At 39.5% G+C, this 19,498-nt stretch overlaps 7 protein-coding genes and 1 long non-coding RNA gene across 8 annotated transcripts; 4 read left to right on the top strand and 4 right to left on the bottom strand.

Annotated features, from left to right (window-relative positions):
- The first annotated feature begins 60 nt into the window (after positions 1-60).
- Positions 61-1,909, top strand: LOC111602776 (serine protease easter). Its single transcript, XM_023320043.2, has 4 exons — positions 61-313; positions 599-795; positions 851-1,040; positions 1,093-1,909. Exons 1-4 carry the CDS (start codon positions 253-255, stop codon positions 1,821-1,823), a joined length of 1,179 nt encoding a protein of 392 aa, XP_023175811.1. The 5' UTR covers positions 61-252; the 3' UTR covers positions 1,824-1,909.
- Positions 1,910-2,272: 363 nt separating this feature from the next.
- Positions 2,273-3,457, bottom strand: LOC111602777 (charged multivesicular body protein 3). The gene is made up of 3 exons (XM_023320044.2): positions 3,269-3,457; positions 2,898-3,138; positions 2,273-2,834 (listed from the first exon to the last, which is right to left on the bottom strand). Exons 1-3 carry the CDS (start codon positions 3,311-3,313, stop codon positions 2,449-2,451), a joined length of 672 nt encoding a protein of 223 aa, XP_023175812.2. The 5' UTR covers positions 3,314-3,457; the 3' UTR covers positions 2,273-2,448.
- Positions 3,458-3,706: 249 nt separating this feature from the next.
- On the top strand, positions 3,707-5,633 carry LOC111602745. The gene is made up of 6 exons (XM_023319996.2): positions 3,707-4,059; positions 4,126-4,383; positions 4,446-4,586; positions 4,650-4,789; positions 4,854-4,984; positions 5,047-5,633. The coding sequence occupies exons 1-6, from the start codon at positions 3,808-3,810 to the stop codon at positions 5,526-5,528; spliced, it is 1,404 nt and encodes a 467-aa protein (XP_023175764.2). The 5' UTR covers positions 3,707-3,807; the 3' UTR covers positions 5,529-5,633.
- Positions 5,634-7,081: 1,448 nt separating this feature from the next.
- On the top strand, positions 7,082-10,166 carry LOC111602784. Its single transcript, XR_003944139.1, has 4 exons — positions 7,082-7,177; positions 7,253-7,355; positions 7,419-7,507; positions 8,263-10,166. It is a non-coding gene; the product is annotated as an uncharacterized LOC111602784 (long non-coding RNA).
- A 61-nt stretch (positions 10,167-10,227) lies between these two features.
- LOC111602783 (GTP-binding protein Di-Ras2) lies at positions 10,228-12,522 on the bottom strand. The gene is made up of 4 exons (XM_023320054.2): positions 12,387-12,522; positions 10,986-11,281; positions 10,732-10,917; positions 10,228-10,667 (listed from the first exon to the last, which is right to left on the bottom strand). Exons 2-4 carry the CDS (start codon positions 11,154-11,156, stop codon positions 10,311-10,313), a joined length of 714 nt encoding a protein of 237 aa, XP_023175822.1. The 5' UTR covers positions 11,157-11,281; positions 12,387-12,522; the 3' UTR covers positions 10,228-10,310.
- A 382-nt stretch (positions 12,523-12,904) lies between these two features.
- On the top strand, positions 12,905-13,335 carry LOC111602772 (metallothionein-1). Its single transcript, XM_023320034.2, has 2 exons — positions 12,905-13,048; positions 13,137-13,335. Exons 1-2 carry the CDS (start codon positions 13,027-13,029, stop codon positions 13,238-13,240), a joined length of 126 nt encoding a protein of 41 aa, XP_023175802.1. The 5' UTR covers positions 12,905-13,026; the 3' UTR covers positions 13,241-13,335.
- A 1,329-nt stretch (positions 13,336-14,664) lies between these two features.
- On the bottom strand, positions 14,665-18,268 carry LOC111602709. The gene is made up of 4 exons (XM_023319946.2): positions 17,265-18,268; positions 15,296-15,808; positions 15,042-15,236; positions 14,665-14,979 (listed from the first exon to the last, which is right to left on the bottom strand). The coding sequence occupies exons 1-4, from the start codon at positions 17,623-17,625 to the stop codon at positions 14,762-14,764; spliced, it is 1,287 nt and encodes a 428-aa protein (XP_023175714.2). The 5' UTR covers positions 17,626-18,268; the 3' UTR covers positions 14,665-14,761.
- Positions 18,269-18,377: 109 nt separating this feature from the next.
- On the bottom strand, positions 18,378-19,278 carry LOC111602708 (40S ribosomal protein S29). The gene is made up of 3 exons (XM_023319945.2): positions 19,189-19,278; positions 18,643-18,742; positions 18,378-18,574 (listed from the first exon to the last, which is right to left on the bottom strand). The coding sequence occupies exons 1-3, from the start codon at positions 19,248-19,250 to the stop codon at positions 18,566-18,568; spliced, it is 171 nt and encodes a 56-aa protein (XP_023175713.1). The 5' UTR covers positions 19,251-19,278; the 3' UTR covers positions 18,378-18,565.
- Positions 19,279-19,498: the final 220 nt, after the last annotated feature.

The raw sequence follows: 19,498 nt of genomic DNA on the forward strand, positions 1-19,498 counted from the left end.
TCAGCTCAATTCTCTGTTAAGCTCTGCTCAACACTTCGCAGCGTCTCAGTTGTACGCGAAGCCTTGCTCTGGCCTCTCCAATCGTTGCGAGCGGCTGCCGAGTGAAGATCGACGGAGATTCCGTTTTAGTCATCATATTTACTTGATTGCTGAATTTACCCGGATAGGACGTTCAGAAATATAAAAAGTACATTGCAAAGTAACTGACGACGTTTCAACCGAAAAAAACCGTGTTACATAAAGAGGAAAAACATGTTTAAGATATTTACAATCTACTTCATTTTGGGACTTGGTCTGAAATCGGCAAATGCGCGTAAGTAAATAAAAAGGCAGAGACAGCGAAAGGCTTGTGGAATCATTAAAGAAGCCCAAAGAATAATGATCTATACACACAAATATCTGCATGTTTGTTCGTATGTAAATACAAGTATATCGGGAGGGAGGGCCTTCACAACTCTCGTTAGATAAGCTAGTCAGAAACCAGTTTTATTTTTAACTAAACGTAAATACAAATTATTAATTCCAATGCTCAATAAATTTATACAATTTGATTATACAGTTCTGTGACTATTAATATATTTTTGTGATTTGCGCGCAGAGTTTTATTTCCCCAATGAGGCTAACCAAGTGCCCAACTATGGACGCTGCATAACGCCCAACCGGGAGCGCGCACTGTGCATTCATCTGGAGGACTGCAAGTATTTGTATGGAATACTGACAACGACACCTCTGCTGGACGCGGATAAGCTATATCTAAGTCGTAGCCAGTGTGGCTATTTTAACCAGAAGGTTTTGGTACGTCAGGCCTTAAATACCTCAAATACGAAGTAAACAATTGCGATACTTGCAGATCTGCTGTCCGGATCGTTACCGGGACACCACGCCGGTAACTACAGTGCGACCTGCCACAAACAAGACAAGCACAAACCTATTGCCGTTGCCGGGTCAGTGCGGTAATATATTATCGAACCGCATTTATGGCGGCGTGAAAACAAAAATCGACGAATTCCCCTGGATGGCGCTGATCGAGTACACCAAAGGTAGCTAAACCACACATATGAGCCCATCGGCTAAATGCTTCCCTTTCTTCAGGCGGTGGCAACAAGGGTCACCATTGCGGTGGCTCACTCATCAGCACTCGCTACGTGGTAACTGCATCGCATTGTGTCAATGGCAAATCTCTGCCTGCCGATTGGCGTCTAACGGGCGTGCGTTTGGGCGAGTGGGACACTGAAACGAATCCGGATTGTGAAGTTGATGTGCGCGGCATGAAGGATTGTGCCCCTCCGCATTTGGATGTGCCAGTGGAGCGCACCATACCGCATCCATCCTACGATCCCAGCTCCAGGAATCAACTCAATGACATTGCCCTGCTACGCATGGATCGCCAAATCGAGTACACGGACTTCGTGCGTCCCATTTGCCTGCCATTGGACACGAATCTGCGGTCGTCCACATTCGATGGTATTTCAATGGATGTGGCTGGCTGGGGCAAGACGGAAGAGAAGTCGGCCAGCAACCTGAAGCTGAAAGCCGCCGTGGATGGCTTCACTTTGTCGGAGTGCCAGTCCGTCTATACTCGCCAGAACATTGTTCTGGAGAATACGCAAATGTGCGCTGGCGGCATGGAGGGCGTAGACTCGTGTCGCGGTGACTCTGGTGGTCCTCTCATAGGTCTTGACACGAACAAAGTGAACACTTACTACTTTCTGGCTGGCGTAGTCTCATTCGGACCCACACCCTGTGGCTTAAACGGCTGGCCAGGCGTTTACAGTCGAGTCGGAGCTTATGTAGACTGGATACAGTCTACACTGGAGCCTTAAAAATATTCCAATAGTTTTAACTTAGTTGAGATTAAAGATGGCTTAGACCATGTCAAACCATACCCAATTTTTTAAATTAGCAAAAACTATTAAAGCCTTTTGCGAAAACTACGATTTTATGAGTTATTATTATCTAGAGTATAATTTCTCATATATATTTTGGGCAATATTATTTGGGCCTCAGCCTAAGGTTATGCTTCAAAATCTAAATCGAATGCTGGTCAAAAGACCTCATGGTACGTGCCATATATAATGTTTCGTATGCGATTATTAAATTACTTTCTGGGTAGAGTACGTAGAACTGCCTAAAATCCGAATGTATGCTTAAGTTATATTTAATACAGATTAGATTATGCAATAAATTATGTATGTATACAGGTTTAAAGTTTTAACACAAGCAGTTCAACGTATTGTGAACCCAAATATTATACAATTAAGCTTATAAAACGGTTTATAGACTTTCACTGTTATTTTTGTTTTTATAATTTACTATCGGGGATCGGAGCAATATTTTGGATTTTGGTGGCGTGCAAGGTACTATGATAAAATAATAATCATAAGCTAAATTTTTAAAATTCGAATCTAATATTTTCAACATGCACACTGTCCCTTTTCTGCAAATTGTTTATGACCGCAACGATGCTAAGCGACTCTGCATTTCCTCTAACTCTTCACCATCGTCGTCATCATCCTCGACCGCAACACGGGCGGTAGCTGCTGGTGTTTTGTCTGCTGGCGTTGCTTCAGGTGGTAGTGGAGCCTCACCCAGTTTACCGTCCGTGATTTCCCAGAGTACTTTGTCGACCTCCTTTGCTGCCTCCTCCTCCAACTCCTCAGACTCTTCCAGCGAATCCATGGTCTCGTCCAACATCTCCTCGATTATGCCAGCCTTCATCATTTCCTTTGACATATCCCGCATAATGCCCGCCAACTCCGGATATCTAATAAGATTTTGCATGGCCTGCATGACTTCTGTGGATTTCTGTAACGAGCCAGCAACCCGCAAAGTAGCTATATGAGAAATACAAAGATTAGTTAATGGCAGTAACTATAGCCAAAGTCAAATTTACGTACACAATTGATTTTTCATCTGCATCTGTACGGAATTCAGATGCGCCTTAGATGTGTATATACGATTTATTGCTTTTCGCGCGTTCACAATCTCTTTGGCGAGAATGATGCAGGTGTCACGGTCACCTTTTTGGGCTGCCTGTTTGAGAGACCGCTTCACTTTTTCCTCTTCACGCTGTATACTTCGTATCTGCCTATCAAGCTGATTACCCTCCTTTCGTATCTTGTGCGTCCATTCTTGCACCTACAGATACCGAGAAACAGATGTTGCAAATGAGAATCAAAACAATTGGAACATGACATCATTTCATGGCAGCCAAATGGCCTTGTTAATGCGCAAAAGTAAAATGGACCACTGGTGCAAGATATCCAACCTGTTCTTTGGGGTCTTTGCTGGGAGTTTTGCCAAATAATCCCATTTCGCTCTTCTTATAATGGTATGCTAATTATTATGATATTGTTTAAACTATTCGACTTAACACTGTCCGTGAGTCATTTTTTTGTCATAAGTCTGGCAGCACTTTTGCAATGTTTATATTTCATTTTAAACAGTCTGGCAAGGCCTACGTAAATTGTGTATGCAGTTTCTTTAGATAATATTTATATTGATAAAAAATTTTAATATGATATTGTTGTTTTATTAATAAGCTCTAAATGATCTTATATTAATTATAAAATTATTATCCACAATACGATACTGAACACGAGCAATTGCTTGCCGTTAACTAGTTCGCAACCGCATAACGGGTAGCAAAATTAATTGCCTTGCTCATTGATCAGCATACTGTCCTACAGCAAAGCTGGCACTTTATAACACTAAAGCAGCAACCGCGCAATTGTGATCATGTTTACCGCTTGTCAATTTAGTTAAACTCTTACTTAATTTGGTTATATCGATATTAAAAAGAACACAATGCAATCAAATGCAATAGTTAGTTGTATATTACTGTTGTTCCATAACGTGTGCTGTTACCAGGATAACTGGGTTGAGCCACATGCGTGGGCGGAACTGACAACCACGCAATTCAGTAATCCAGGTGAAGATGCCTGCCAATGCCAGGCCGTGTCGCCTGAAGGGAAATCACTCGCAACAATAGAGGATCAATTAGCATTAATGTATTTTAAAAAGTTTGTTAACACTTTGTTTAGTCGAAAGGTGCTAATGGTAAGTAGGCGGACATATCATGTCAAATTTTAACTAATGACGTCATGAAATTGTAATCATTTTCAGCACGGCAAAACGTCAAACGTTTTCAAACGATCGGTACTGTTTACATTACAAGCTTCAGAAGTTGATGAACTTGAAACGGTTCAAGATGTGCGTGATCTTGATATTTTACTTACCAAAATACTTAATAAGGCAAACGATGTTCCTTTGTCATCGGATCAGGCCGACGACGAATTTTTGTACACACACAAGGAAATGGGAGTGCTCGCGCTTATTATGGATATTTTCAAGGATCTTCTAAAGCTACTGCAAATATCCGAGGTTAGAATTGCTGCTATTAAAGGCTTATAAGCACACACAGATTAACAAAAACTGATTGACAGGTGCGATTCATGCTAACGGTACTGCTCATCATTGCTACCGGGTGGATTGTGCATAGACGATTCCGATTTTCTGCAATAGCCATAATTATAGGCGGGGTGTTCCTGTATGGCTACTTCGTTACCTATTTAGAATGCAATAGGGTATGTCGTACAAAATCAATCAATCACATTGTATTATATATATTTTTAATTGTTTTGATTTAGAAACTGGAGGTTGATGCTGTGATTGAAGTAATTGACAGTCATCAAAAGTCCACGGATAATGCTGATACAAACTGGTTTTCTCGCATATTTGGCTCTTTATTTAAAGACTCTAAAGAAGATCAACAAAGACAGAAAATTTTGTTAGTACTATTCATTAACTGATTAATTAGACATGTTCGTCAATCTTTGTTATGTACATTACAGAAAGTCAAGCAAATTACGTATGCCTTACTGTCGACCAGACCATGTGTTCATTATGTACACAAGTGAAATGTTTCTCAAACAAATTGAAACGATCTTGGAAAAAACAACTCATACAATTACGAGCTTAAATTGTAAGTCTCTAAACCTTAACAGACTTAACAATATTTTTAATGCTTGTATGCTTTACCCGCAGCTGAATTATATTTTCCATATAACTTAATAGCACCATTCGCACTAGTCTGTATGATTGGCTACATTCTAAAGTTAATCTTTAAATACGTCATAAGTCCGAAGGTGTGGGTCGGCCTTTTTTATGGTAAATCCGCTACAACTTCTGCAACAACGCAAGATCAAGCCATTGCCAATGAAACGGTTGGAGATCGTTTATCGGGTGAAAACCTTAAGATGTTACTTAATGTCATTGGCTCTACAAACATATCACAATCCCAACAACAACTACAACTGCCAGTATCAGGGGTCCAAGAGTTACTGGAACCATTGGAAGCACCCCCACCAGAAACGTCTCAAAAACAACAAACTGAAAAAAAACATAATTTGGAGCCGCCTTCGAAAGATAATTCTAATATTAGCAGTACCTCTGAGGATATAGCTCATGAAGCTGGCTTCACCGTTGTAGATGATAACGCAGATGTGGATTATATTAATACTTTGTAGCTAATTTTAACTTTTTTTGAACTGCTGTATTAAGTGTAATGTTTGTGGTTATCATTTTTCTCTTACCAGTTAATATCACCATTTAACAGAATTCTGTTACCAAAAGATATTTTTCATAGTTAAATTATTTTAATTTAATTTATTATGCGTGTTATTATTTAATTTTTTTTTGCACGCTAATTAGTTTAATCTTTAAGATTAAGATTTCATTCAGTGCCATTAGTAGGCATCCTATAATAATCATGTTTATATTATGGTCCTGGTTATTGGGTTTGTTTGCTGCATTTCTGAAATGTAAGCAATCAAATTTTCATCATGAGTAAACTAGCTCAATATACAGCTTTTACGTTGTGTGTATAATTATTATATGTATATTCATAAAAAAATTATAGTTAATTTGATGTAAATATATTCATTCATTGTTTTTTACGTTTAATGAACATTCCCCTGATATGCAAATACATCCAACCACACAAACTAACTTAGATTGGCATTAGAATTATATATAAAATACACCTATGTATACATTGTTTACAGAATAATTAAAATTATATATTTATTTTAAATACTACGCCAACTGTTATTCTAATTAAATACCACAATTCTGGTCTGCAGTGATCGATATGTAATCGATACTCAAGCACTTCAGGAACAACTTCACTTACTCATTGTCCAGAAATAATTATGAAAACGTGGTTTGACTTAAAGCAAAGCAATGATATCCTATGCAACAGTGAGTTGCATATTGCTGTTGCTCCATAATGTGTGCTGTTACCAGGATAACTTCATTGAACCACATGCGTGGGCGAAAGTGGCACCAACGAAATTAACAAATACTCCTGAAGGCTTCAACCAGGGCTTGCTATCTGAAGAGAAGTCCTTGGGAACAAGAGATGATCAACTGGCATTCATATATTTTAAAAAATTTCTTTATGAATTATTCAGTGTGTCACCAACAAATGACAAATCATAGCTATGTCATTCGTTCTTATCATTTTTAGTACGGCAGAACAACAAGAAATTCTAAGCGTGCGCTTTTGTTCTCCGTGCATGATTCAGAGCTCGGTGAGATTGCCTCTGTCCAAGATGTACGTGATCTTGATATTTTAGTTACAAAAATACTTGACAAGGCTGTCGATTTTCCATTGTCGCCGGTGCAAGCGGACGACCTCTACTTGTATCAGCCCCAAAGTGTGCGTGCTCTCATTATGAATATAGCCAAGGATCCTTTACAGCTACTGGAAATAGCCGAGGTTAAAGCTGCTGCTATTATTTCATTTATTTGCAGCTTCGATTAATTAAAAATCGTCTTGTCAGGTTTTATTCGTACTGAAAGTGCTGCTGATAACTGCTGCCGGGTGGTTCGTACACAAACGATTCGGATTTTCTAAAAGAAGCATAATTATTGTCGGCACTCTCGTGTATTGCTACTGTGTCACTTATTTTGAGTGCAATAGGGTATGTGCTCATAATAGTCAGGGATCCCAGAGAATTTGTCACATTCCTTATTGTTTTTTAAAGAAACTTAAGGTTGACTATCTGCTTGAAGTATTCGACAGCATTCAAATGGAAATGGATTATGCCAATAGCAATTGGTTTACCAAAATGTTTATGTCTTCGAGAGAAATGCAACAAAGAGAAAGTATTAAGTAAGTAATACTTATTACATATTGCATATAGAGAAGCCACAAATATCATAAATATTTCATTCGTGCACATTGCAGAATGTCTAACAAACTTCGTTGGCAGAATTGTCAAGTGAAATGCTGCTCAAACCCGTCGAAGTCTTCTTGAAATCAATTAGTCACACTCTTGCGAACTTATTCAGTAAGTAGCTACATAAATCATTCCCTTGAAAATATTTTAAATTTTCATATGTTTTGCCTTCAGCTGAATTAACATTTCCATGTAACTTGATTGCTCCAATCGCACTAATCCTCGTGATCGCGTTCAGCTTTAAGCTGTTCTACGGATATATCGTAAGAAGATATGTGGTTGGCACTTGTAAATGGCAAATCTGTGGAAAGGCAACAGTAATCCCGTTTAAACGAAATTGTTAAAATTCAAGCGATAAAAGTTAAAAGTTTCATATTGGTAAATTTTTTTGCATTTTTGCATTGAGTGTGATTTTTCTTTTACCAATTAATTGTTTATGTTTTCATAGTTAAATTATTTCTTTATTCAAATTATTCTGCATGTAATTATTTCATGTTTGCACGATAATTATTATAAGTTAAATCTCCAACAATAAGATTTCATTGGGTGACATTAATAGGTCTCCCAACAATGTCTATTACATGTTTATATTATGCTAACGGCCAAATTGTTCATATGTATATACCAATACTGCCAATTGCTGAATTTTTGTTCATATTTACAACATCTTATTAGCATTGAGTGCGTGTGTGTGTGTGGGGGTGTGTGGGTGTGTGTAGGTGTCTGCTGCATATTGAAAATGTAAGCAATAATCAAATATTCATCATGAATAAACTAGTTAAATATACAACTTATTGTTGTGTGTATAATAATTATATATATATAATGTATATATATTCATAAAAAATTATAATTAATTCGGTGTAAATATATTCATTCGTTGTATTTTAAATTATACTTCGGAATTACATTTACATGCATATCGTTGCTGAATTACATTTAAATAACATTCGCTTAATCTTATTATGCAACAAAGTGTCCATTTTATGATTTGTATTTTTTTATTTACTTATTACAGTGTATTCGACTACTCGGCACGCCCCTTTAAGCCAGAACCAGTTTCGCTGTCCAGAGTCCAACAAACCTAACTAAACCTAGGGAAACTAAGCGGAAAACTTAGAGCACGCAGGATAATGCTAATCGTACATAAGATTCAACGAAGTCTGTCATTAGAATTATATATAATATATATATACTTATGCATGCACTGTTTACCGAGGCGAACTGAGAGAATTTATCTAATTGATTTCTGAAATCTTATACGCAAATTGGTCCGCTATCAAAATCTTGGTTAATAATTTCACTAGACAAATTCAACAATATAGTAAACAAGTATGTACTATGTTATATTTTGTATATATGCTTGTGTCGATGATCGGTTCTTGAACAACTCTTCTCCCCACTATGCACCTAAATCATATCCAAACAACGAGAGCGTGTGGCACTTGTACTGTGTTGTGCATAAGAAATGGGCTAAGTCATAATTAATATAATTACTCGTTCTCTCCTAATTTGGCGAAACATCAATTAAAATCAATTATTTTTCATTAGCTGAATGGACTATAAGTAATTTAAGTTAAAAAAAACTAATGCCTTCTCTCTTGTAATATCAATCAACAGTAAAACGACTCGAAACTATTTCATTTAACCTTTAACCTGCTAATAGACTTTAAATCCTACGCATAAGCCAACCCAACTATTTTAATAATTAAGCAAATACCACAATTTGTAAACTGTGCTCGTTTTTAGAAAACAGGCAACTCATATACCTTCGCAACATATGCTTCGATGTAAACGCGGATAGTGATCCTCATTTAGCACTAACTCTACAATTTCTGAATGAGCGGCAAAAATTGTGCTTATTGCCTGGCATGACGATCCCTGATCGGATCGTACCGTCATGCAGGGCCTAATCGTTGACTAAATCTAATTTGTGTTTGCATTGTTAATAAACTTCAGCAAATAATTGTAAATGAATACATATTTCATCCATACGTCTGTCCTTAAACAATGTCCCTAAAGTCTATAAGTACCATAAGTGAAAAGAATTAAAACGAAACTAACGCACGATCCGTATGCATACTTCCTCGGGACCATCAAGTGGGTTTAAGTGAATAGAGTGTGAGTATTATTTATACATTATAAGTGATGTTAGTGGTAATTATTCCATTTGTTAAATATTTCTTTTTTCGTTTGTTTTTGTTTTTGTTTTGGTGGTAAATAGTTATACAGCAATTGATTGATAGTCAAATAAGCGCCTTTGCAGCAAACGAATGGGATCCATATCGATTCGGTTGCCACAAATGCTCCAGAATTGTCGCTAGTTTGTTGTCTTCTGTTCTTCGTGATCTGTTGTGAAATGGATTTGTTGTGAGTACACCTTCTAATCGGTTTACCGGCTCTGATAGTAAGTAGATAAAAATTTTAAGTAGGTACTTTGGCTTTTCTCTTGGGTTACACATATGTATGCATATATGTGCATCTCTATATATATATATATATATTCGTATAGTACATATTATAGCATTATGATATCTGTATAATGTACACATCTATTGTGTGTGTGCGAGTATGTCATGTTCTGTTATGTAGTATGTTTATGTATTTGATATGTATGCCGTTGCGTTTCAGATGCAGTTTTCCGAATCCAAAAGAAATTACTTCGATCTGTGTGTCTGTGTGTGTGTGTGCTGTGCGGGTGGGTGTGGGGGCGGTACATTGATTGCCTTCTACATTCTGCTAGACTAGAGAAGGTGTTGCGTGTTGATAAAATCTATGTACGCAAAATATACTCGTAATGCTGTCTTATAGTTTTCATTTTTCGCTTTCTTCAATCCATCTATAATTAATAATATATTTCTCATCTATGCAGGCTATTCTCTGATAACATCAGTCCCAATGTGTGGTATTTATATGTATATATCTATGTATAGTATATATGTATATGCATATGTTTAATCATGTGTGTGTGTGTGTGTGTGAGTGTGTGTGAGGGGTGAGTTCTCAAGTCCTGCCAATGTCCCAATGCGAGTATTTGTCTGTCACTAATTTTGCTTGCCAAACTGGTTACATAACGCCGCACTTCTCCTTGACTCCGGCGCCACTGGCACTGGCACTGGCACTGGCACTGGCCTCCCCGTTCTCTGGTATGGCTCCATTGGTCTCCTTGCATTTCTTTTCCTTTTTCTGTTTCTTTTGCTTTTTTGTGTCCAGCTGCAGCGAAACGGTACGCGTCTTCTCCATGTTGAGCAGCTCCTGGAACAGCTCGGTCACATTGTGATTGATTTTGGCCGATGTCTCCATGAACGATATGCTCCAAGTGGTCGCCTGCGCCTGCCCCTCTATTTGCGACACTTCGCGCAGCTCAGTGCTCTCATCGCACTTATTGCCTACCAGCATGACCGGTATGGAGTTCACATCGCCCTGTAAATCAACCAATTTATACTCCCACTTCAATTATGCTCCAGACTAAACTATCCCTGCTTACCTTCAGCTCCTTAATTAGCTCCCAGATGGGCCGCAACTCCTCCAGGCTCTGTTTGGAGCACACGGAGTAGACCAAAATGAATGCATGGCCCTTGGAAATGGACAATCGCTGCATAGCCGGAAACTGATGTGATCCTGTCGTGTCCGTGATTTGTAGTGTGCAAATATTCTTATTGCAGCTGATGACCTGCAACAGCAAAGAGTCCAAATTAAGTTTAGAGACAGGGTTAATATCGTGGCTGCAGCGATACCCACCTGCCTGTAGGTGTCCTCTATGGTGGGTATATAGCTCTCGCGAAAGGTGCCCTTGATGAAACGCAGCACCAGGGAACTCTTGCCAACGCCACCAGCACCGAAGACCACGACACGGTAGTCGTTGCTCTGCTCCGGCGCTGCGCGTGTCACCTGATTCTTTTGCTCTGTCATCCTGACAGTGTTGCGGGAGGCGCTATACGGTTGTTTAGTAGTTGTCAAGAGTGGAGGCTTGCTGATTTGCTAGGTTTGTCGACCACTACGTCTGTGCTTTACTTGAGCGCCATACTCTGGTTCATCTGCAACGATTAAGAGCAGCAAATCAATTGGTCACATTACGCCCACACACACAGCACGCTCGGGTTACGCCTCCATTTATTGGCTGCCCTTTGCCATATTAAAATTATGTATAGAATAAATGCGTGAGACTGCGGCTAATTTTATCCATGTGCCATTCGCGTTTATGTTAAGGTAGGCTATTGATTTTTTCCCTCTCGGTGTAAATACTATTTGTTAAAATTAACGAAAGCACAGATCTGTGCGTCGTTAACCTTTTGCCAACTATTGCCAACGTCATTCGCAATATCATCATCATCGTTATTGTTATTATGATTACATACTATTATTTCTGCGTGGGCGACTTGGGCATGAGAGGAGCGGCTGATATTGTGATTGTGATTGTGATTGGGCTCAGGTATCAGGTCGGCCGCATTATGGGCAGCTTGGCAGTCATGCACACACACACACACACAGATATACGCCTACACACATTTAGTATAGTGTATAAATAGAAGCTTTGAAGTGCAGGCGATTACAACAACATCAGAAATAACAAAAACAGTCAAATGCGTGGGTGAGCAAAATAATCGCTTACAGAGCCTTCCTGTGCATATACACACACACACACACACACATACATAGACACGCGCGTGGACGCTCGACTCTGTCAGTTTGCGTGGGTGTATGTATGTATGTATTTTTGTTATTTGCTCTGGTGACCACAAACTTTAAATTGTTCACTTCCGCACACACTGTGTCCTGTGTTGCCACCTTAATTTCCAACGCATTCGTTGTTGTACTCTCACTGTTTTGCTCTTTTGTTTTCTTTCTCACGCCCTCACATACACACACAAGCACACATACACACAAGGCACGCACAAATATTTTGTTAGCCGTTGATTTTTAGTTATTTTATTTTGGCTTGGATTTATTGATTTTATGTGTGTTGCATTTTCACCTTTAACACACGCACACGGTCACGCACACACCCATACATACACACACATATATATATATATATCAAACAAATATTTAAAAAAGAAAACACAGATAAATGTCGCCTGCCTCTTGCTTGCTTGCGTGTCTATCAGCAAGGATAACTTTAATAAAATGCGTATTATTTACATTCAGTTCTTGCATTGCGTTGCACTTGAATTCGTTGCTAAAATGTCGCGCGACTTTGCCTGCTGCTGCTGTTGCAGCCGCACTCAGAAATCGGAAATACACTGACTCTTCGCGCATTCGCAAGGCATAGCCACACAGACACACAGTCGCAGCCGAAGCCGATGATGAATGGACAGCCAGACAGACAGACAGGAGGGTACCCACATTTGAGTGTACGGTGTACGATAAGAGTCACAGTGCCGCCCATTATCCACCACATGAATTTTCACTTGGAATCGCATGCGCTATTCCAATAATGTCCACTGAGCATAACGGACAACGGTTTGGGCACAAAATAAAAGCTTTAGTCGAGACAACAACCCCGCTAGTTCATCTAAGCTTTCAAACGGAAAACCTATTTTGCACACGGCTCGAACATGTTCGGCCCAGCCGGCCGGCCGGCCTGTTGGCGTGTGCAAAACTGGAATTAAAGCGCCCGAACGCCGTGTGGAAAGCCTCGTTTCGAAAGTGTATAAAATCGGGTAGCATCCGTGGATTGTGCATCAGTTGTGTTCTGCAGCAAAAGTGAAAGTGACTCATCACTTAAGTGAAACCTAAATTTTCTTGTGCTTTCAAGTGAAAAACTTAAATAAAAAACAAAATGCCTTGCCCATGCGGAAGCGGTAAGTCTACTGAAGGACATCAAATAAATACAAACAAATATCGTTCAATTGCTTAACTTAATAATGGGCATTGCTTATTAATTTTCAGGTTGCAAATGCGCCTCTCAGACCAACAAGGGTTCCTGCAACTGCGGCAACGACTGCAAATGCGGCGGCGACAACAAGAGCAAGTGCGGCTGCTCCTCCAAGTGAACGCGTCAGCAGACCCTATAGTTTTTATAATAAATTATAATTAGAATCGATCTATTGCTGGTTGTTCTTGCAAAGGCAACATACATATACACACATATATATATGCATACAATTTTTATTTCTCAGCGCTCAGCGCTCTGCGCCACAAATTAAATAATGTGCAATAAACTAAATTGAAATTAAAGTTTAACTGCGTCGTTTCCACTAAATGCCAATTCTTGTGTAATCATTCAATTGTTTTTCTAGAAGGGTCTAGTTTTTCTTTTTTATCCATATGTATTGCGCCACTTAGTGGGAAATTTGAGACTTGGCTGCTGGCGTTGCACTTGTGAAGAATAAATGTAATTTATACTTATGCATATATGTATATATTATAACAGGTGCGAAATAAAATAAATGCGAAAAAGAAAAACATATTTTAGCCATTTATATTTAAGGTTTAAATGAATATTTCATGAGAAATTCAGTGTCTGTTGCTTGATTCTTTTCTCTGTTTTATTTGCCTTTAAGATTCTACTTCATATTATTTAACGGGGCTTCAACGCAGATATATCATAGCTGAAAATAAATGAGTTCATTTACGACCTGTACTTAGGCAGTCTTAACTTAAGCCAACTCCATTCAGCTTCAGGTTTTGCTCGTCATAAAACTTTCCGTGTTCAGAGCCAACATCCAATTAAGTGTTTGTATGCGAATGCAAACTTTAAGCTTGTCTTGTTAATCGAGACATTTAAACATGTGCACATATTCAGTTTTATGCACAATCTTTTTTTTTGAGTTCATGCGAGTATTGTTTATACAATACATTGAGTAGCCACGGTACCCAAGGTAAGAATGAAACCTTCGCTGATTCTATTTAAGCAATAGTATCTTTGTTTGTGTGTGGCCCAGGCCAAGAGGTAACCAGACACCATTTAACCTTTTCGAAAAAACAAAACTTTCGACATCAACTTTGGCTCAGCCACTCACTGCCAATTGCTGAGACGTAGTTTGGTCATAAAAAAGAGAGAAAAAAAAACAAAGGAAAGAAAAAACTCAAAGTGGGAAGCGTTGATAAATCAGTTTTATTATCTAAGACTAAGAGTACAGTTTAAGTAGGTCTCACTGTTTGAGCAACCACATCTATACACATAACAGTTATCAGTTCCAGAATAACAACGATTTCAAAATCAAGTAAATAAAATTACTCATATCTACAGAGAGGTGTGAGCAAATGGACTCGTTTACACGGTGAAGCGTTGAGGCATTTGAATAGAAAAACTTGCTTTGTAAGTCTTAACGTTTTATTAAAATAATTTATATAAAAAACAATTTGCAAATGTTTGAATTCAATAAAAAATAACAATTAAAGCGAACTACTGATTTCACGCTATAAAAAAGCTTGAACAACTGCAATAAGTGATCGTGTAAACGAGGTTTCTAAATGATTACACGTATATATGTGTGTATGTCTGTATGTACATAGGTGCAGATGAATGTGCATGTGTGTATGTGCGTGTGTGTACGTTAACTGAACTGAAACTACTTGATAACAATATTCTGTGTTAAGCGCTTCACAAAGTCCACGTTCAGGAAATTGGCCATCAGTGTGAGCACAGACTTCTTGGGTGGACGACAGTGCCGCAAGCCCGCCTCCTGGCAGCACACGTTGGGGAAGCAGTCTAGCGTGGAGGTGCAAGCTTTTGGATGCAGATCAAAAATGGTCGGCGGCGGTGCCGTGCACTCCAAGTACTCCGTAACTGCGCATAAGGAGAACTGTTCATGTTACTGTTATCAACTAAATATGTGCAGAGTGACCTACGGTAATCAAACGAACGCTTTACTGGCACCGGCACCGTCTCCAATTCCGGCTGGGATGTGCGGCAGTAGCGCCGGCGACCATCGGGGCAGCAAACACGCGGCCAGCAGTCCATGTCAGTGAGACACTCCTGCACATCCCACCACAGCTCAGCCAACGGGCGCGTCGGACACTTGCGTGGTATCAGGCCCAATATGGCTACAGCAGGAAATCAGTTAACAGCAAACAAGATGGCTTCTTGTGCGCAGTGAACTTACGTGCGTGCTCCGTCTCCTCGAGTGGCTTGGCAATGCCCGCGACGCAACTGCTGGAGCCAAAGATGTCGCAACAGATCTCATCCCGTTGCCAGACCAAACAGTCCTTATCGGACTTGCAGATTTTCGGAAACAGCTGGAAGCGTACCTCGTTCTCACGCGGACAATTGAAACGCTGTCGCAGATCAGCGGCAGCTCGTTTATCCTTCTCCTTATCGCTAGCGCCAGCCGCGGTGCTAGGGAAATTAAGCGTTGGCAACGCTAAGCGGAATGGTCCCTCAGTGGTGCTTGTTGCCATTGTGGTATTAGCCTTGCGCCTTGGTTTTGGTGTGGTCTTTTGTTGCCGGCGGTACGTGGACTTCTCCTCCTTGGAGCCAGTTGCTGTGGAGTGCGTAAACTTCTTGGGTGGGTGGGGCTGTTTTGTGGGCGAACTCACTGGCACAAGGCTCTGCTGACCAAAGCTCCAGAAACTGGGATGGAAGAAATTGAATCCATTCGCCAACACTGGACGGGGCGCTAAGCGTGCGATAATTGGATTAGTCAACAATGGACATTACTAGTTCTGCTCCAAATAACAAGCATTGCAAGACAACCAAAGCGCAGTTCCCGTCACTCAGTTAACCCAGTCATAAAACAAGTGCTTTTGTTAATGCTATTGAAAGTGAATCTTTGTACGCCTGCAGGCAACATATTGCCGTTGGCGCTGGAGCGCAAAGCAATCCACAGTCAGCAGTCCACAGTCCACACCCCTCACCTGCCCTGCCCCACACTATGCTCTGCTACCAATTACAAATGCCCATTCACTGTGTGAATGTTTCTTACTGGCCTAGTTTTTCAAAGACTAATGATTATCACATGGTATTCAGCGGAGGATCTAAACATTATAGTTAACTAAACAATAAGAATATCATTTTGTGAATATTTGGCATAGGTGAAGGTGTGATTAAGGGTAATTACCATTACTTAGACTTAATGTGACCCGTTTAGCTTTAAGAACGTTAATTTGAAAATTTGTTGTGGTATTTAGTTTTATGATAATTCTAAAAGTTTTTACTTGTTTAAATTACAAATCGTGTCAGCCATTACTAATAGCTGAAATAAATCAAACAACGTCCACACAATGGTATTAAAAATAGCAACATTTTGGGCACACAATATGTAAATATTTATCATATAAAATGTTAATAAAAACATAAAAGCAGCGATCTTTCTGTCTCTCTCTGTTTTTTTTAAAGTGAATCAATTAACATAAGTTTACTGGTACGTATATATTGCTACGCCACAAATAGCACATCAAGAAATATGGTTTAACGACTCTGGGAGCGAAAAAACGCGTTTTAATTGCAATTGAAATTGCAACAGTTTTGAATTAAGATGCTACACAATAGACTATAGAGAAAAATCGAGTGACCCAATTTAGTCATTTAGCTCCATAAGTGTCATCTCTAAACTTCAATGACGAATGAAATACAAAAAAAACACCAAAAATGCGTTCATCATAAAACGCGCTAATTAAGGCACAAGTTCAAGGCTCACATATTCAAATTTGCGCGGTTTTTGTCATACAGATATTAGATGGAAATAATCAATATCCTTGATAAAGTTTCATCCAACAACCATGGCAAAATGCATAGCAAAGCTGTTAAGCCTTGAATGAGTACACAGCATTACAATCGCTTACGTCTCGTCCCGCTCATCAAGGTCGTTCGCGACTACTAAAAAGACAATATGAATTTGAAAGCTGTGTTGCAGCGGCTGCTCCAGTTATCAGTCGCATAATTATCGAATATGGTGGTTTTCTTTTCGTATTCAGACAACTTCTCAGACGGTCTGCTGCTGTTAGTTGTCGTTACCAATCTTAAAAACTGAAAGCTAGGTCAGTGCCAGCGTCAAGACTTGCTTGCCTTTGCAGCGGTCATATGGACATATGCTAAAGTCCATTTAATGCAGGTCCGGTCTATGCTTAACTCACTTGTTGAAGTTGTCGTCGTCGTCGTTGTTGTTGTTGTTGTTGATGTGGTAGTTGGTCTGCGCCGCATAACCACCTGGGTGCGCCTGCGCATGGACTGTGATCTGGCCGTGGTATCTCTGCTGTCCGGCGCCGTCTCTGTGGCATAGAGCGGCAGCTTATATTGTGCAACAGTACGAGATTTGTGGCCGCGGGAACCACTAACACGACTACTGTTTTCGTTAAATGCCTCCGATTGAGCTCTTGTCTCTGTTGCATTTTTGCGAAGCCTCGTCGTTGACGCTGTTGCATCATTCATCGTGGACACACAGCAAAAGCTGCTCAGAAGTGGTAGGAAAAGCAACAAAAACACAGAAAATTCCATATCTCATTTAATTAAATCGTAACCAGGTCAACAAGTTTAAATCGCATCTATTTCTGATTTTTATTGACTATTTCTTTTATTTTTTTCTCTCAATTATCAAACTTCGCGTACATGGCATTTACTAGGTATTATTCACTCTCAAAAACTTATACTTTGGATTGAATATGCACTCGCGACACGTTGTTGTGAGTTCAAACGGCCGAAACCAACTCAGCGGGCAAATGTGCAAAATTTTAAGTTTCAGCAGATAGACAAAAACCAAAGCGGCAGCAGCAGCAGCAAAACAGCTGAGGCCCGAGCTGCGTAGGCAGCTAAGAGAGCGTCAATTCGCTCTTTTAGCCAGTGAGCCACTGAATAAACTGGTTTCTGTTGCTTGTTTTCCCAGGTGTTGATGCTACTCAACATAAGCGCAGTTCAAATGCAGCCCACTGGACACCACTAACCCAATATTATAGAAATGAGGAAGTAACTGAATAATGGTGACATTGCGCTCGTTTAGTTGCTTCCGGCATTTCCAGTGGACATACAATAAGGATGTAAAGGTAAACAAGAAGACAACATTTACATGACTTGTTATGTATTTAATCAAAGGGAGATTTAAACAAAGAACCTTCTCAGAAGGTAACAACTGCTAGGTCAGGAATTTATGGAATTACATGCTGCGGCGTTGAACGCTGAGTTTGCAAACTCGGTTGCATCTGTGGATGCTGCTTTGAGATTAAGCTTTCATGTGGTAACGATACTTCTGCATGTTCCTGGCTTGTTGAATTCAGATGTGACTGCCTTCGGTTTCATTTAAATCTCCAAATGATTATTTTGTTGTTGCTTTCTTGTTGTTGTTGCCAGCATATTAATAGATGCAGTCCCTCGAGAGCGACTACTAAAATTAATATGCTTAAAAAAATTGACGTCGCAAACGCCAAAAAATTGAAGTGGATATTTAATCCAGCTGAAAAATGAATAGAATAAGAATAAGCATATGGAGAAAGAGTTCAAATATTTCCATTTCCAGCTTACCTTCTTGAAGCCAATATCATTGGCGTATTCCCTGAAGCACTGACGGCAAATGTTCAGACCGTATTTGCGGATCAGACCATGTCGGTTTGAGCAGGCACGGCTATAATGTTAAATATATTCATACATACTTTACATTAATTATTTGTTTTGGTTACGAATACGCAGTAACTACTGTTAAACAATCGGATTCAGTTGCATAGCTGTCGCTGTAGCTGGCTGGGCCATTCAATATCAAATGACAAGAACCAGCTGCAACATTTGCTTTGGCCACCCTTTATTAAGGAAATTGTTAAAGAACTATTCACACATTTCCGTACTCAACCGGGGGCAAAATGATATTTAAGCAAATAACTTCAATACATATGTATAACTCAAGCAAATACATAAATATGTACGAGCGGTATGCGCCATGCGAGGCTAGGGCGTGCTTAACCTCAAAATATCAAAGCAAATCAACTATGCAACAAAATACGGCTTTAAACAATAGACATACATGCGAATTATACAGCTCTGGATACACAATTTTATAGGCTACATAAAACTTACCAGCAACGGGAGCCTTGGCCGTATTTACGGGGATGCGAGTACCAGAGAGTAGCGAAACCCATGTTGGCGTATACGATGGAAAAATCGAAAAGAAAGAGGACGGCAAAAATGGCTACTAGACACTTGAAATGTCAACTGCGCACGTTGCCACCTACTCCAATACTTCGTTGCGTTGTTCAACACTGTCAGATAATATAATATTGCCACATGTAAAAAAAATTATCACGCAAAATTTAAGTTATATCGGCTCCAAATTAAATTCAAATTTAAAACCTGTTACAAGTTGCCACCAAATAATTGAGCTCTAAAA

Source organism: Drosophila hydei, unplaced genomic scaffold (genome assembly GCF_003285905.1).
Source record: "Drosophila hydei strain 15085-1641.00,03,60 unplaced genomic scaffold, DhydRS2 tig00000063-arrow-pilon, whole genome shotgun sequence".
NCBI lineage: Eukaryota > Metazoa > Arthropoda > Insecta > Diptera > Drosophilidae > Drosophila > Drosophila hydei.